At 44.0% G+C, this 18,435-nt stretch overlaps 1 protein-coding gene and 1 long non-coding RNA gene across 3 annotated transcripts in view; one reads left to right on the plus strand and one right to left on the minus strand.

The window, feature by feature from the left end:
- Positions 1-1,637: 1,637 nt before the first annotated feature.
- Positions 1,638-7,143, minus strand: LOC309863854. The gene is made up of 2 exons (XR_014311294.1): positions 7,005-7,143; positions 1,638-2,000 (listed from the first exon to the last, which is right to left on the minus strand). It is a non-coding gene; the product is annotated as an uncharacterized lncRNA (long non-coding RNA).
- A 457-nt stretch (positions 7,144-7,600) lies between these two features.
- The window catches only part of TSPAN5 (tetraspanin 5), a 170,958-nt gene continuing 160,123 nt past the window's right edge, over positions 7,601-18,435 (plus strand). For both annotated transcript variants that reach the window (XM_082729113.1, XM_082729115.1), the window contains exon 1: positions 7,601-7,729. In XM_082729113.1, the coding sequence (XP_082585239.1) occupies positions 7,649-7,729 (81 nt within the window). In that variant the 5' untranslated portion in view covers positions 7,601-7,648. The remainder of the gene's footprint in view (positions 7,730-18,435) is intronic.

The raw sequence follows: 18,435 nt of genomic DNA on the forward strand, positions 1-18,435 counted from the left end.
GAGGGGGAGAAGCAGACTCCCCACTGAGGAGGAAGCTCGATGTGGGGTTTGATCCCAGGACTCTGGGATCATGACCCAAGCTGAAGGCAGCCACTTACCTGACTGAGCCACCCAGGCGCCCTTTACCTGAGTTCTTACCTCTGTTTGTCTATTTCTTCCAGGTGTACTTTAGTCGCCATGTGCTTTAACAGGAGATGCACTCAATAAATATTTGTGGTTGAATCAATTGATCCTGCATAATAAAACCTAAATAGATATCTGATGAATATGCTAGTATCTGTTTCCTGTTTCTGAACATTACGTTCAATGTTCCACCCATTATAGATTCACTGTATAGGGAGGGGTGTCTCACAGAAGCAGAGTTTTTAGAAGTGAAGAAAAACCTGAATGGTGAAAGAGGCAATTACTGGATAGGCATGCCTCGCGTTAAATGGGGGCAGGTTTCATAAGGAGTTGAATTATGCTTAACTGCAAAGTAATTTGATCTGGTGATGGATGGAAGGGTGAGGTTGGTTTTGTGTGATGAGAATGGACTTTTGAGATCCTTTGGAGTTGGGAGTGACTTAGAAATGTAAGGGGACATGAAAACACGTTTGCCTTGTAAGAATGGAAACACAGACTGATGCCTGGTAGAAGAGGAAAACACTCAAGGGCTAGAGATATGGGGTGATGAGGTCAGAATCTTGACTGAAAAACCATAGCCTGGAAATTGAGACGGCCTCGCCTCTGTTCTGAGAGAGGATTTCTTGGCACTATTTTTGGGCACTGGAAATGGAAGATATAATAGGTTTCCGTTTTTTTCTCTGCAGAATGAGATTAATCATATAAAAATATTTGTTAATGAAGAAAATATATCAAAATATTGACAATAGTTTTCCTTGGAAATGTTGTCATGAGTGAGTCTTTAAAAATGTTTTCTAAATATTGTGTGATAAGAATGTTATTTTTGAAATCAGAAGTTGACGTTTTTCTCTGAAAAGTTCAGTTGTAAGAGGTCACAGAGTATTATTAAGACTTTTTTGGGGTCTAAGCCATAGATAGAAATGAGCACTGACTAATTTAATCAGAAAGAAAATTTCCTGGGAAGAAAGAAATTAGCTATGGGGGCAGAAGGAGGGTGGAAGAAGCAGGAAAATCCCAAGGGTCTGAAGGGCTTCCTGGGTTCATGTCCATGCATTCCAGGTGGTTTAGTGTCTCAAAATATAGCTTCCTCATACTTGCTCCCTCTGAAGGTGAAGGAAGGGCGTGGCACCTTGATTCACAGGCTTAAGCGACTCTTTCCAAAGCAGGAGGAAATTGAGGTGGTATTTGCAAAAGAAAGCAGAATCAAACTGATGCCTCTTCTGTCCTGTTTTACAAAAGAATCTAACTGTACAAGCAGTTATTAGTTGATTTTAAAAAGTGAAACAATTGTGTTCTACATATACTTATTTAATCACATTTTTGAGACAAATGTACTTTCTTTTCCCATCTTCCTGGGGCTCTGAAAGCTAATCTTCTTTAATGGTATGTGTGGGTATAGGGTGAGAGGGACGTGGGGCTGGTACTGTTCCTGGGGGTGCAATTGTTCACAGAAAAATATAACATCTTAATTTAATGTAACATTGTCAACCAAAGCAAGCACAACAGTTAATCCATTAAGTGTAATGACAATACGTTTTAATTTTCTATTACAGCTCATTAAAAAAAAAATTAAGTTGACCTCATTTCACAATGGATTTGAGGTGGGATGACCCATTGTCTAATCAAGGTTCTTTGATTTGCAACTGTGAGGAGCCCATTTCCACCAAGCTAAAGCCAAAATGGGATGAGATGGAAGGATTCTATCTAAAAAAAAATCTCATAAACCTCAAACACAATGTCCACTTGAAGAACTCCAGAAGTAGAAAAGCCTTTCGCAGGGTAGGAAGCCTTTCAGAGGACAAAATGCACAACCAATCACGTGGCCCACGCTATCCGAGACGGCTGTTTCTCTCAGCATTTAGGCTTCCTTCCTCTTTCTGCAGACACACAGAGAGAGAGAAGAGAAAGAGAGTTTGGCTTCCTCTCTCCAACTCTCCTAAAAACATCACCACCATTTCAGTCACATGAAGGGATCCTTTTGTTACTGAATCCCCTTGAAGGAGACAGACTCTCAGGCAAGCCAGGCTGGATCTACATGCTCCCAACCACTGTGAAGTCCAAACATGGCTGGAGGTGGGGATGTGCTTTGTGGTCGAGAAAGGCTGAGAGGAAGGTGTGCCCTGCGTTATTTAAGAGAGACGGGAACAGTTGGGGAAGAGAGGAGGGGGAGGGAAAAATAGAAAATGAGTGTTATGAGGGAAATATGGAAAGGCTGGAGATGATTTAGGAAGAGAAAATCCAAGGGCAGGAGAGCAGCTCAGAGGAGCGTGTTAAAGTCAGGGTACTCTCAGTTGCCTGAAACTGAAAACCCCTCTCACAGGGCCGTAACCAAGCAAGTCTCTCCTATGACAGGAAGTCCTGAGGTAGGCTTAAGTCAGCCATGCCACAATGTCATGAAGGCCTAGGTTCTCTTCAGTTTTTCTCACTCTGCTATCCTTGTACAGTCTTTACTGTTAGGCTATATGTGATCCCGGTGTTGTATCCAAACACAATTAAATCCAGGGCCAAAAAGACACCATCTCTTAGATGTGAGGGACCTCTCAGCAGATTCTCCTCCTGTCTCATTGGCCAGAATTGTGTCACAGCCCATTTCTGAACCAAACACTGGCAAGAGCCAAGTTTGGCTTAGAAGGTCAAGATACCCTTTGGAGCCTAGAGGGGTCCTGGTCTTTCTGGAGCATATGAATGTTGAAAGAGGGGGGACACTGGAACACTACTCAGGTTCTGAGAGGAAGGAGGCAATGGGTGAAGGGAGGTAACCCCTGCCCTCCCAGCAGCAGTGCTGGCTGCATAGAAGGGAAAGAAAGGACTAGAGGAGCAGAGAGACAGAGAGGAAAAAGAGAAAGAGGAGGGAGGCAGAAAGGTGGACAGAAGAGTAAAACAGACAAGCTCATTAAATCTGGTGTCTTAATCTGATAAAATGTTGTTGTCCTATCTTGCTGTTCAGCTATACAAGTATTAGAAGAACATGTTTTACTTGTTCTCACTGCCATTTGAAAGGCTGATGAACATTTTGGTAATTAAACTTATTATCCATTTTCAACTTCAACTTCAGAATTATAGAAGAGATGGCCATAGCAATCTCTGGGGAGAAAATTATTCTCTTTCTTTTCTTAAGATCAAAATTTATTGAGATGTGAAAAAGTTGTGATGAAACAAATACAATGATTACTTAGTTGTTTAGTCTTTATTTAGTTATTTATTTAAAGGTTTTATTTATTTATTTGTCAGATAGAGAGCAAGCGAGCGCACAAGCAGGGAGAATGGCAGGCAGAGGCAGAGAGAGAAGCAGGCTCCCCACTGAGCAAGGAGCCTGAAGTGGACTCCATCCCTGCACCCTTCCAAGAATCAGCCGATTCTGTGGGCTGAAGGCAGCGGCTTAAGCGACTGAACCACCCAGGCGTCCCTGTTTAGTCTTCATTTATAATCTTAACTTTGCAATTATAAAGGCAAAACATTAAGAAAAGTTAGAAACCAGAAACATGAAAGCAAAATCACACAACCACACAACACATGACAATCCCACAGCCACATCTGTTATTCGGTGAGAACTGACTCCCAATTTACTTCATCTAATTACATAAAATTTCATAAAGTCATTTATTTTTCAAAAACAGTTATACCATGTACATTGTACACATTTCAAAAACAAACAAAAGGGCTTATTAAAAAAATAAAGCAAGTCTCTTTCCCAATATATCTTTTGGTTTTCCAGTCTACTCTCCAATCCCATTCGTAACATCTATTAGCAGTTTCTGAGTTTCTTTTATTTTCTTCCATAGATAACCTACCCATTAACAAGGAAATATATGTATGTACAAATCTTCCAGTCTCCTTTTCCAACACGACTTTTTTTTTTTTAACAAAATGGTAGCCTACTGCGCATGCTGTTTTGCACCTTTCTTTCTTCATGTAACATTACTTTGAGATAATTCCATATACAGTGTCCTTGAAATCTAACATAATGTATTCACATTGCCACAAATTCTTTATAATCATCATCCCTAATGGTTGTAAAAGGTTTGAGTAAATGATTCATCCATTTGTTTAAAAAATATTTATCAAGCGCCTGCCACATTAGCAAGGCGCTAGTGATTCTAAGATTAAAAGGAGATGGGGCACACCCTTGAAGGAGTCACAGTGGAGTGGAGGAGACAGGCAAGGAAACAAGTAATTACAGGTAGTTTCCCAGTACAAAATGCAAGAATGTAGGAGGTGTTGAGGGAACAAAAGAAGGAACCTTGAAAATGCTGGATGGGTGAAACAGGTGAAGGGAATCAGAGCAACTTACCGGTGATGAGCACTGAATCATTCGTAGAGCTGTTGAATCACTTATTATACACCTGAAGCTAATATAACACTGTATGTTAACTATACTGGAGTTTTAAAAACATGTTGAGGATAAATAAGAGGAGTCAGCTCAGCTCGTAGACAAAGGGCATGGAGAGTGCTTCAGGCAGTGAAAGCAATGCCTCAGTGCACAGGCAGAGAAAAATGAGGCGGTATTGTGGTCCCCATCCAGGTGACTGCATGTATAGTTCCTGCTCCAGGATCTTTAAGCTGCAGCCAAATCTTCAATAAAAATAATGGTATGATGTACAAATTGCAGTATGTAACTTTTTCCACATTTTGGAGTATTTCTTTGGCTAGATTCCCAGAAGTGGGACTGCTGAGTCAAAATGTAGGCACACCCTGACCTGGGACACAGAGCCAAAATGCTTTCCCAATGGATGGTATCCTTTCAAAACGACACCTGCAATGACTGAGGAAGCCAGTGCCCCTTATCTTCATACCTTTATCATTAATTTGTTTTAATATCTATTTCTTTGGTTACTGGTCAGGTCAGTCGTATCCACATCACTTCCTTCTCTTGCTTTGTGTTGAGAAATACTTCTAGTTAGAGGTTTAACAAATACCGTTTTCTTCTGTTACCGTGTGTAATTCATCAATACCCCTAGAACTTACTTTTGACATAGGAAATTGGACTTCAACTAGACCCTCCCCAGCTCTCGCATAACTGATGAGTTATCTGAACTTTTCCTTCTCTGTTGATTTTTATTTTATTTTTTTTTTTTGACAGAGATCACCAGTAGATGGAGAGGCAGAGAGAGAGAGAGAAAAAAAAGCAGGCTCCCTGCTGAGCAGAGAGCCCCATGCAGGACTCGATCCCAGAACCCTGAGATCATGACCTGAGCCGAAGGCAGCGGCTTAACCCACTGAGCCACCCAGGCGCCCTGTTGATTTTTATTTCAAAGATAAATCCTGCTTAGAGATCAACTCAATCATTTGGATCTAACTGGATCTAATTTTCAGTCCTTTTCTGGATTGTGTCACCTTTGCTTAAGGCAGACCTTTCCTCTGACTTACCCAGGAATCTGTAGGGACTGTTCTTTTTATACATAGCAAGATTTGCAATATGGCAGGAATAGGTTTAGGTAAAGCTTGTATGTCCTTTCCTGATAGTAGGGAATGGCAGACCTTTTAAGCCTACTAGACTGGTGGTTAGTGTGCTGTGTGCTTTGGGCAGGTGGAGGCCACTTTTGGTGGTGGGGGGGAGTGGTTCTATCATCCGAAGGGCAGAAATCCTTGTTAGCCAGTATCATAGTTCTGTGGTACTGAATGGAGAGGATCTCCTGACGCTTCCGCCTCTGTGGGTCCCCAGGAACCAAATATATAGCTTCCATCCCTCTCAAGGCCAAGCGTATCTCAATGGGTGGTAGTTTATTGCAAGAAAAAGTAACTTCTCACCCCTCCAAAACTGGATTATAGGCTGTCAACTAGCTAGCTTATTTTTGAGAAAAGTGAGAGGTGGGTAACCAGAGAAACCCTATGCAAAAGGTTCTCAAACATAAGCATACGAAGTATCATCTGGGGAATTTAGGAAACACGCACATTTGTGTTGGGTTCCAGGTTACAGGGGTGGTGCTGGAAAGTTTTCCCGATCTCAACTCTTTCTGAAGCCTGGAAGCAAACAAACAAAAAAGCACCCCATAGACATTTACACAGAGTTCTGAGCTGTTCATTCTTCTACCATGAGATACTGGTACCCGCTCGCCAGCACCTCTGAAAATGCTTCGAGGAGGAGGTCGGATATGCAACCAATGGGCACACGTTCTCAGGTAGCGCTCTCAAAGAGTTTCCAGTCACTCGTTCTATCCTTACCCAGAGGTCACACCTTAATGGTTTATGATGTATAATACTAATTCCGATTTCCCAAAAGACCGCCTGGAACTTCTTCCGAATTGCTTCTTAGAGTTAGGAACCAGTCAAGGTCTTCGGCACTATTTCGTCTCGAGGGGCATTTGCTGTATGTTACTGCAACAGACCCTAGGGTGAGGATCGTATCGGGGCCGGGACTCCTTTGAGCCATCTCTCTTTCCTTGTCCGCATTTCTGGGATGCAGCTCATTTTTCCGGCAGATGGGGAGGTTGGGCTGGAGCCACACTTGGATTCCCGAGACGTTCCTTTGCAACCCTCCCAATGGTCTCCCCCCATTTCCCGTCTCTCTTTTCCTCCCTCTTCCCCAACACCCCACCTTCCCCCTTTGCTCCCAGCAAAGTCTACGACCCCTTTCCGCTCCAGCTCAGTGGCCGCGCGTCTTCTCCAGTAACTATCCCGTCGTGGAGGAGGGGGCGCGAGCGCGGTTACACCAGGAAGGGAGCTCGGCCGGGGCCGGGGGGCTCGCGGGATCCGCACTCACCCAGCCCTCTCTCCCCGGAGCGACCCTCTCCCCCGCGTCCCTCCCGATAGTGTCTGCCGCAGCGGGTGGTGGAGAGGGACCCACCGCTCCTCAATCCCGGTCACTCCGGCGGCGGCTCCCAATCCGCGTGCTCCCCGGGCGCCCTTCCTCTTCCCTTGCGACTGTCATCCTCCCCACCTACCCTGCTGCAGCGCTCGGGGGTCGGCGGCGCTCCGGGCGGGTCGGAGAAGGGGCGGGGAGAAAGGGAGCGGGAGGAGCGGAGAGCGGTGGCAGGAGGAGGCGGTGCGGCGACGTGGTACCGCGGCCGCCCGGGAGCGCCCGAGCTCGGGCGCGCGCGCGCGTCTCGCCGAGGCTCGGGCGGCGGGCGGAGCTGCGGGCGGAGCGAGCGGCGGGCGGAGCGAGGGGTGGGAGGGCGCGCGAGCCGGCGGGCGGGCGGGCGAGGGAGTAGCGTCTTCAGCAGCATCTGCGGCGGCCGCGTTTGCCCGAAGCTCAGAGGCCGACGGACGGACATATCGCCGGGCGGACGGACGCGGGCTCTCGCCTTGGGCTCGGGGCCAGCTTCGGCGAGGCTCGGGGCTTGCAGCGCGCGGCTTCTCCGCCGGCTCACGGCCACCCCGGCTCCGGCGGCCTCGACGCGCAGGGGGCTGAAGGTGCGGGAGCCGCTCTCCACCGGTCGGTCCCCGCGCGGCTCTCTGCCCCGGCCGCCGCGGCGCGGCCCGGAGCTGCGTCCCCGATCCCCTGCTTCCCTCCGGGCTACTCTGAGCAACGGTGCTCCCGGGCTCCAAACTCGGGCTGCCGGGGCAAGTGTCTTCATGAACCCAGAGGATGTCCGGGAAGCACTACAAGGGTCCTGAAGTCAGTTGTTGCATCAAATACTTCATATTTGGCTTCAATGTCATATTTTGGGTAAGTTGGAGCGCTTCTGGGGTTTCAACTATTGCGGCCGATCGATCCGCGACGATTTCCCCCCACGTTGCTTGCTGCTTTTACTTTTCGCAGCCCCTCGGGCGCTTGCCCGAGCTTGGAGAGGCATTTGCCTTCCGCCTTTCCAGCTTGCGCGTTGGAGAGAGAAACATTTAATCCTTTCTAGGAGTGGGAAGAGGTAAAAGAAAAACCGAGCCGGAAAGAGGGCACCCAGGCCTTGGGGTGGCTTTTTAAGGGGCGAATTGCAGGGATGCAGATGAAAGAAAGGGCTCGGCAGTTTGAGAAATGAGCAACCGCACGAATTAGATTTGCTCCCGGTGGGATATGGATGTTGGGCAGAGCGTGGTGTCATAATAGGGAAGGCTAATCGGGCAGAGCCGACCCTGAGGTCCACCTTCTAACAAGCATCTGATTGGACGAGGGCTTGGCTCCGTGTTGCCGCGGCTGGTCTGTGCCATGCTCAGCGTGTATCTTCTTGCACCATCTCGGGCTTTGTGTAGGATGCAGATGCGGTGGTATATGGTTCTGTAATGTACACGTAAATAACGCTTCCTGTGAGCTCTTTCCCTTCAGCTGGAAAGCGCTCCTTTTGCATAATGGACTGGTCAGTGGGCGTGTGGGGTGGAGGGTTTTATTTCCATGTATATATTATTGTCCGGATAATAACAAGTCACCATCAACATGTTTCAGTGTGTTCGTGCCTCACATCCTTTTTTTCTAAGGAGTGACACAGAGCCGGCCGTTTTGGGGGAAACCTTGGAGCAATGCAAGAGATTGTGTGAGACATGTTTTATTGGGGGTACGAGGGAGCGAATGCTTGAACGCAAGATTCAAACCACGCTCTGGCTTTGCTGGCACCACTGTGTGCTGGGCACCTATTGTAATTAGGCTGGGATGCCTACTCTTTTGTTTTGTTTGGATTTTTTCCCTTGATCTCACAAACGTGTTCAGCAACCAGACAAAGAGTTCACTAGGGCAAGGGGGGTTGACAGTGGGTCAAAGACTGTGTTATTCTTACCCACCCCTTCTCATCCCATCTCTTTCCTTAGTGGGCATTCCCCCCACCCCCGTACAAAGTAAAGATGGTGGCTGTCTGGGGGTGTTCTCCAAGTTGCTATTCAGTGTAGGTTCATGTATGAGATAAACAATCATCCAACCGTGGATCAGAAATAATGCACAGCAGCCGGAATACAGGGCGTGTTTATTTTGATTCTTCTTAATTTTAGTCATTTCCTGCAAATATATACATGTATGAGAATAGTTATCAACACAGCTCTTCATGTATTTTTTTTTCCTATGCACATTTACCAAGCTATTTAGAATTTTTTTTTCTATTTTCTGTACAAGTATCTTGCGTTGGTTTGCATGTTTTGCAAAAGGAAATGGAGAGGTTTGGAGACCACTTTCTGTGTCAGAATGTCATCTGTCCTCAAGACTCATAAAGAGAATGGGGGGGCAGAGAACACTAATAAATATTATATGTAGTAATTTACAGGCAGAGTTTTTGTTTGTTCATTTGCCTGTTTTTTTTTTTTTTTTTTTTGGTCAGAGATTGTACCTGATTCCTGTGAGCCGTCACCCCCTTCCTGCAATCAAACACTGCTACAGTGATAGGAAGAAGAAATTATTTTCTTTCTTTGCTTCTCTTTTTTTCCCCTTTGCTGGAAATGTTGAAAAGTCGTTGGTAGTCACATTTCTGAGGGAGGTATTTTGATTTTATTAGAACTTGAAACTTTGTGACTTCAAGAGTCAGGGACTGCTGAACTGGGACTGGACCTTGTTGAGGTGGTGAGTCTAGGCCTCTTGATTCTACTTGAACACTTGGAAAAGTTGCACATTTCAGCTACCAGGCAACAAAAAGCACCCAGGGGCTTTCTATGCAGTTTCATAGCAGGAGGTAGAAAAGAAATAAAGGGATTTGGGCCTGTTTCCCTGACAGTTTGGTATAATTTTGTATGGTGTACAGAGGAAAATTTAGTATTTTCTGTGGATTAGGTTGTGGCAAAACCATTAGAATTGCGGAGAGCATTAAAGAATTGTGGAATGCTTGCAGAGAGAGTTCTGGAATAGAGCTGCATCTTTTCTGAGTTTGAAGATCTTCATCTCTTGGGGGGGAGTTTTATGGGGAGCCTGGAAGGAGACCTAAGCTGTAGAACTACAAAAGCTGCCCCAGGCAGAATTGTTAAGTAGACGCCTTCGTTCCAAGGCTCTCTTCTTACTCTGCTTTCTACACACCTCCTTCCTTTCTATGCCTAATGCTTTCCTCCCTGATGCCCTCCACGCCGCCCCCCACCCCGCCCCAGCCAGTGCCTTTCCTATCCTGCTGTATGCTTCAAAATTAACCCATATTTGAATCTCCCAGTTTATCAGTACCATGGTTTTTAGTCAGAATCAGCAGGATGGTAACCCTGACATTCAATGAAAATAATTCAGACTAAGGTGTTAATGACTGAAGAGCTGGGGTCAGTAACTTGGCAAATGTTTCTGTACAGTTGCATGGCTTTGCCCAATAAAGAATCACATCCTGCCAGTTCCTGCCAGAAATAGATTTAATGCTACTCTTACACTGGTATGAAGAAGAGATTGATAACAGCATGGTTTCCTAATCTTTCATTGTCACATCGGTGAGATGCTAGAAGAAATTTGAAGTACATTGAGGACCCTTGGAGGTACACTTCTGGTAAAATAAAATTGAACATATGGTAGCACCAGCACTGCGAATTTGGTTCTCTTGCTGTTGAGTAATTTGACTCCTTACTAGTCAGTTAACCGCCCTTGGCCTCAGCTTCTCAGCATTTAAAATGAAGGAGTTGGATGAGTTGTAAGTTTCTTTCTAGTGCTGGCAGAGGAAGTGACTGTTGAGTTCCAATAGGCTAGGGAAGAATAATAACAAGAGATAGGCACTATATAAAATAAAAATAGCATATATTGGGACACTTGTTAAATTAGACTTTTTCTGTTACTGAGATTTGTCTGAAGATCAATTTTCTTCATATTTTTTTCCCCTCAAAGATCCTTTCATAGAACATGCACACGCGCGCGCGCGCGCACACACACACACACACACACACACACACACACACACATCTTTCCCTAATTTCTTCTTGGCTTATTCACTTGCTGGTATACTGTGCATTCTTCCCTGTCCCCACTGTGAATCTCAAATGTGGTCCTGTGAGTCATTAAATATATTTTTATTATTAGAGTACAGTTTTGTGTGTAAAATACGAATCCTTTTATATAACAGTTGTAACGATATTCTGAGTAACAAAGTCAACATCTTGTACAGATTCCTTTCTCATTAGTTATCACAGGGTGGTGGGGAAAATCTCATTTTCCCTATTTAATATTGGAAGAACTCAAGCCAGAAGGGAATTGATTTTATTGAGGGTGTTACCATATTTGGACATTTCTTGGAAAACCCTTAGGCTGCTTTGAGGTGGGCAAGGGGGGAGAAGGGGAGTTTTGTGTTCAGGTCACTTTTGGGTCCTGAATCCTCACATCCCATCACCCACCATTAGTAGATGTTTTGCTCTGGGCTCTTTGGGATTTTGGTACTAATTCTTGAGTGTTCAGAGGCCAGTAAGTTGATCTCATCCTGGTGTTGATCTGTTACTGTATAACAGTCAACCCCAACACTTAGTGGTTTAAAACAAAACCAGATTTGACCAGGCTTATCTGGGCAATTGCACTTGGGGTCTCTTGGGCATTTGTAGTGAGATGTGGCTAGAGCTGGAGCGATCAGGGGTAGGATGCCCAAGATGGCATCCTCACATGACTGGGAGTTGCTGCTTGCTTAGACCTCAGCCAGGCTTGTTGGTGGAGCCGCCTCCATGTGCCTTCTTCCTGTCTCTGAGACCGGTAGAAGCTTCCAGCCAGTTAAGGCTACACCCCAGAGCTGCCTCCGTGTCACTTTCCTCTGTTTTACTTATTAAAGCACACGTAGATCCTGCTCAGTTTTGAGCAGTGGTGAAGAAAGAAGTTCCACCTTTTGATGGACGGATGTCAAGGTCGTGTGAATGGCGGCCATTTCTACGTTCTGCTGCACTGAGCCATGATTTCTTGTTTATAAAGGAAGGATGACATCTAAAGGAATTGTAGTTTCAAGCATTCAGTGAGATAACATACTACCCAGTACAGTGTCTCAGTAATTAACCAATGGTGAATATCATTGTTGATACTGCCTCTAGGCTTTATACTTTCATCCTGTACTATAGAACTTCTAGAATACTTTAGCATCATTACTACCAGGTGGTGATAATATCCTTAAGATCTGCCAAGGAGATGAGGCAAGTGAATGCAGTAAATTTAATTTTTACTTATTAGAAAAAAGCCCCATGGATCACTGGAAACCTTGAATGACTTGGGAAAACCAAGAATGATTTGGGAAAACCCAACTTGTTTTTCTCTTCTCCTCCCAGAACAACAATTAGAACAACCTTGGATACTTGAGGCCAAATTTCTCTTTGATGTGCTTTCAAATATTACATTGTGTCTTTAAGTGGAGGTTTATCCTGGCTTCATAGCAGAATGTTGTATCTAATTTGTTTCCTCAGGGCTCAAATTCAGAGGGGAGAGAGATTTAGGGAACCTTGGGGGAGCATCAAGTAGGAAGTCTTATCTTATGATTCACTATAAATTCTAAGATGTTCTGGAATGACGATACATCAGCAGTTTATAAGTCATAATTTTTGTTTTAATTTGCTAGACATCTGTTAGCTTCGATGGCAACCATATGGGAGTCTAAATTGCCTTTTGAATTACAGGGAGATGGTAGGAAGAAAACTAAATATGGTTATGAAAGTGTCATATGGGAAAAGTATAAGAAAGGTGTAGAGACCTCAGTGGGGAAAATAATTGAATATTGGACTTGCTTAGTCTGGCTGCTCACACTTGGGTCAGTGAGAACAGACACTGAAGTATTTACATTTGATGATATGCTAGAGGACAGAAATGAAGCCCATGGGGGGGGGGGAGTTGGAAAACCAAATGATGTTCCATTCACCATCAAATTGCCAAGGTGAGCTCATTTAGATGGATCACTCTGTCTCAGTATGTCCACAATAATAGTTAGTCTCTGGCAAAAGGTGAAAGCAACCTGTATTTTAACAAAGCTTTCTAATTATGATTTTTTTCTTCTAAGCATGTCATAGCATCTTAAAGCATATTATGACATCTTCGTTACAGATGAAAAAATTGGAGCACAGAGATGTGGGGTGACTTTTGAGCTGTTGGAGAACATGTCAGGGTTCACTTTTGGAATATTTAATCTCCTCTAGTAACGATAGCCCTAGCTTCTCCTTTGAAACTTATTTTAGAAGATGCTTTTAATTTTAAAATAAAACATCAAGTAAGTCACTTACATCTGTTCATAATTGAAAAGTGATAAAGTTTTTGCATATGCCTCAATTAACACCACCCACTAGCACAAAGAGTTAGGATGAAAATGTTAAAGAATATGATTGTATAATAAACTATGTGTAGTCTATTGAAAATTCATAAATGAAAATTGGATTATTGAAGACAATTAAAGACAATGGAGTATTGAAGACACATGCTTTTTTCCATATGTAACACTGATGACTGTCTTCCATTTCTAACTTCTGAATCATTATACTTCACTTGATTATAAGAGCCTTGACTGCAGGGACTGTCTCTCCATCATTTTCATAAGCCCAGGGTCTAGCACACTGTCTGAAACACAGTAGGTGTTTAATAGATAGTGGTGGAATGAAGGAATTACGAAATCATTGGAAAGTATCTAGGCGTCATCTCCTCTAACTTCCTGTTCAGTTAAACATTTTCTCTGTGACGTTCTGCCAACCCGTTAAAGCCGGGATCTGTTTTTTGGACCACGTTTCATTTGTCCTTCAAGTAGATGTAATCTGTTTCCCTATAACTTCCATCCTCCTAATGTTGCCGATTTTTAATTTTTATTTTGAAACAGTCTCAAACACAGAAAAATTTCATGTGGTATAATTTGTTTTTATCCTGAATCACTTGAGACAAAATTGCCAGGATAATGGCTGTCACGCCAATACTTGAGTGTATATTTCCTGGAAACTAGGATATTGTCCTAGATGGCCACGGGTACAGCCTTCAAAGCCAGAAAATTACCACTGATCTGTTACCATCGTCTAACCCTTAGACCTCTTTCAAGTTTCCCAGTTGTTCCAATCATGTCTTGTAAAGCAAAGAACCCAGTAGAGAACACACATGAGGTACCTCCTTCAGTCCTTCCCTGTCAAGATCTGGATACATTTGAAGATTATAAACCAGTCGTTTTGTAAAACAGTCCTTGATTTTGGGTTTGTCTTCCGTTTTCTCCTCCTTAGATTCAGGCTGTGCATCTCTGGCAGGAAAACCACAGAAATGGAGCTACGTCTGTCGCATTGCATCCCATCAGATGGCACTGATTTCGGTTTGGCCTATGACTGACAATGGTCACTGGTTTAAAGTCTTGTTTGCCAAGCTGCTTCACCATAAAGTTAGTCTTTTTCCTTTTGTAATTTGTACATATTGGTGACAGGTTACTTTGAAACAATGTAAATATCAGTCCTCATCAAATTTTCAATCTGTTTATCAGTAAGAGCTTCCTGTTTCCTTGTTTTTTCTCAGTGTGTTTAAGTTAAGCTGTTGCTCTCCCTACTTGGATGTTGTAGTTGGTCCCAGGTTTGGCAGTCAGCGATGGTCTTTCTATGCTGCCTCCCATGCCCATTTACTCCCATCATTTTTTGAGTACTTCTTTACTTTCTGGAGGAACGAGATGTTCCAACCTCATCTTGTAAGGTACTGGTGTGATCTATTGTATCAGCCATTTCTCCAAGGAGCTCTGGTTCCTTTGAATGGCAAATGGTATTTAGAAGCCAAGATGTGGTTGCTAAGTGTGCTTGTAGCTGTGAGGGTATCACCAGCCCTGGGAATTCTCAGTGGACAGAACTGTGGAATATATATTTGTATATACATATATATGCATGTACATATATTACATATGCATTTCTATATTTATTTATATTTTGAAACCATGAGTTCAGTGATAACTCACATTCCTCTTTGATACCACAGGGTTTATTCTAAGTTTTTCTTTTTTTATATTTATAAATACCTTCTTCAACAGTGAATTCCTGGCTCCCATCTTTCTTCACAATTTACTTATTTGACAAATTCTTCTAATATGTAGCCAGTCTTCCACAGCTTCCCCTGTCCCTCATACGGTTTCCCTCCTTGTATGCTGATGTTGCAACATGGATACCATACCCTGCCCCCCAGTATGAGCACTCCTCACTCTGATCAGGCTCTGATACCCTGCTCTGGGCTTCCACATCCTTTGCCATACCCATCCTTGCACAAAGGCCAGTCTTGCTTGGTCTCCAGTAATGGCTTTAGGATAGAATTTTTCAGGAAGGAGAAGGGGAAGGCCCTAGGTGACAAAACAAGACTTACCTGCCTTCTCGGTAGCCCTTCATTATTTAAAAAAAGGGTATTTTGGGGGTGCCTGGGTGGCTCAGTCAGTTAAAGGCTGCCTTCAGCTCAGGTCATGATCCCAGGATCTTGGGATCGAGCCCCTCATTGGGCTCGGGGCTCACTGAGGAGCCTGCTTCTCCTCCTCCCCACTTGAGTGCTCTTGCTCACTATCTCTGTCTCTTCTCAAATTAAAAATAAAAATTTTTTTAAATTAACAAATATAAAAAAGGATATTATATCATTCCTAAAACTTCTGTTTTTCATCTTTGAAAGTTCTTAGTTCCTTCATGTATTCTTCCTGTATGATTTCCAGATTGTTCTTTGCCCTGGTCGTGATACTCTCTCTGCCTGTGGTCCCATTTAGACACACTTCCATTACTGTAGCAACCAGAACGGAACACATTCTTCACACACCCTTCCACCCATCCGAGAGCAGTGGGCTGTCACCCTTGAACTTCCTCTTCAGTCTCTAGACCATGCTGAACCTAGAGGTAGAAGACTCTGCTACTGCCTGGATTTGTGTTTGAGTAGGTTACTCTCGCAGATGATACTTCAGCTGCTTATCTAAAATATGGGGAAATAATTCCAACATCTCACAGAGTTGTTATCCAGTATTAATTGAGAGCATGCATGTGCTTCGGGAAAGGTAAATCTCTCAGTGCAAATAGGAGTTATTAACCTAAGCTAAAACCGCACAGGCTTTTCCTGGCAGCCAGAGAACATGGCTGGCTCAAAGTGAATTTCTAGTGAAATGAAACCTTCGCTTCTTTTTAGGTGAACTTCTCTTAAGCATGTCTCCCTAGGCTAAGTGCTCATCAGAAGCCCCAACCCTCCAGTTAATTATTTGAATTTAGATTTAGCACTATTTATTTATCCCATTTACATATCTTAGTCTGGCCCAGTGGTTTTTAAACTGTTGCTACCTGCAGCCCCAGGCTTCCTTGAGGTGTGACTGGGGCCTGATGAGAAGGATCCGTGACCTCTCTTCCCTCCTGAGGACTCAGCCATTAGGGTTGATATTTTGGGATATCAGGAAGGAATTGGCTTGAAAAAAGGGGTCTGCTGCTTAAGAAGAGGTCTGCTGCTCCAACAGACTATTGAAAACCACCGTTCTAGCCTTCAGGTATTTGTGTGTGTGTGTGTGTGTGTGTGTTTAAAAGATTTTATTTCTTTAATAGAGAGAGAGCATGCAAGTGGGATAAAGGCCAGAGGGAGAAGCAGACTTCGCACTGAGCAGGGAGTCTGACGCAGGGCTGGATCTGAGGACTCCAGGATCATGACCGGGAGCGGAAGGCAGACGTTCAACAGACTGAGCCACCCAGACGCCCTGACCTTCAGGTGTTTTTTGAATCTTGATGGTCAAGGCACGTTTTTACAAAATTATTCCTTGCATAGGTCCATCTCCTATGCGGGAATCTCTTCATGTCCAGAAGTCCCTCTCACTACTACCTAGAGACTTCTGTAAGATTTGTTGGTATTTCATCTCTTTATAGATGTTGTAGCATAATTTGTAAATTGTTAGGACTAAGTTTAGTCTACCCTCCAGGGGACCTGAGTCAGTAGGTCCTGGATGGGGCCCTGATATTGTGTGTATGTATGTGTGTGTGTGTGTGTTTTGTTGTTTGGGTTTTGTATTTTTAAATCTCTGCAGGTGATTCTGATGCCCCGCAGACTTTTGAGAAGCTCTGGTTTGTTGTTCTTGTCAGGAAGGGGCATCTCTTCTCATTGCTGTCTGGAGGGGACCCTTGGGGGAGCTGGGGGTGGGTAGTGTTGTGCTGTGACCGAAGAGTGAATGATTTCACCAACACATGAAGCTCGTGTTTGTTGCCGATGAGAAAAATATAATGTGGCCTATTTTATCCTTCATGGAATTTTTTATTAATCCAAAAATGCCAGTTTATTTTTAAATCTGAAAGTCCTGACAACAAAATGAGAAAATCTCTGCTAAATAGAACCTCTTGTGCTGCAATTAGTATGCTAAAAATTAGCATCGTATAGGGAGAGAAGCTAGTTATTTACTCGACAGGAACAATGAAGAAATAGACATTCTGTTCTTTTGCCCTTGCTGTCCCGCACCCTTCAGGGCAGGGGACTCAGTCTAACTGCAGGTGCCAGACAGTGATCTGTCCTTACCTGCAGAAATCAGCCTCCCTGCCCAAGGTGCTCTTCCTTCCAGCCTCCCTTTCCTGGGGCTTTCTCCTGTTTCCCCATCCTGAGTACCCTCATTTGGGGGTGGGGAATAGGGGAGTTGCTTTCTGTATCCCTATGGCATTTTCGCTGACTTCTCTGCAGTCACGCCGTGGCAGGGACATTTCTTCTCTCAGATCCAATGCGCAGCACTATCTGAGATTGCTGACAGTAAAGCAACACGGAATACCCAAACCTGATATTTGTCAGCCTACTCTAGAAAAAGAAAAGGTTGAATGTAGAATATTCAGTGTGCAATAATGAATTGTTCCATTATTTTCTTGATTTCTTCTGTTTCCATACCTTAAAAAAAAAAATGACATTATTGGATGGGACACCTGGGTGGCTCAGTTGGTTAGGCAACTGCCTTTGGCTCAGGTCATGATCCTGGAGTCCCAGGATTGAGTCCTTCATCGGGCTCCCTGCTCAGTGGAGTCTGCTTCTTCCGCTGACCTCTCCCCTCTCATGCTCTCTCTTTCTCTCATTCTCTCTCTCTTTCAGATAAATAAAGAAAATCTTAAAAATAACATTATTTGATGATGGCTGGGCTCCTCAAGTGGAAGTTTGGAAGAAATAGAATTTGGAAATAAAGTCTAAATAAAGTCTAAATTATTTCTCTGAAATGTTTTCCTGGGACATAGTTATCATGCCACTCCGGAAGGAAAGAAAGAAAGAAAGAAAGAAAGAGAGAGGAAGAAAGGAAGAAAGGAAGAAAGAAAGAGAAAGAAAGAAACAAAGGCAGGAAGGGGAAGGAGAGGAAAGGAAAGGAAAGGAAAAGAACCCAGAGTGGCATGCAAACTCTGTGATTATTAGCAAGGTATAATTTTTTAAAAAGATTTGTTTATTTATTTATTTTAGGGGGGGAGAGAGAAAGCGCGCAGCACGCGAGCACAAGTGGGAGGGGTGGGGCGGGGAGAGAGAGAATCTCAAGCAGACTCCTCGCCGAGTTGGGCTCTATCCCAGGACTCTGAGATCAGGACCTGGGCCAAAACTAAGGGTCGGACTCCTATCGAGCTACACCACCCAGGCGCCCTCCA

This window comes from Mustela nivalis (genome assembly GCF_964662115.1).
Source record: "Mustela nivalis genome assembly, chromosome: 4".
NCBI classification, from domain to species: Eukaryota; Metazoa; Chordata; class Mammalia; order Carnivora; family Mustelidae; genus Mustela; species Mustela nivalis.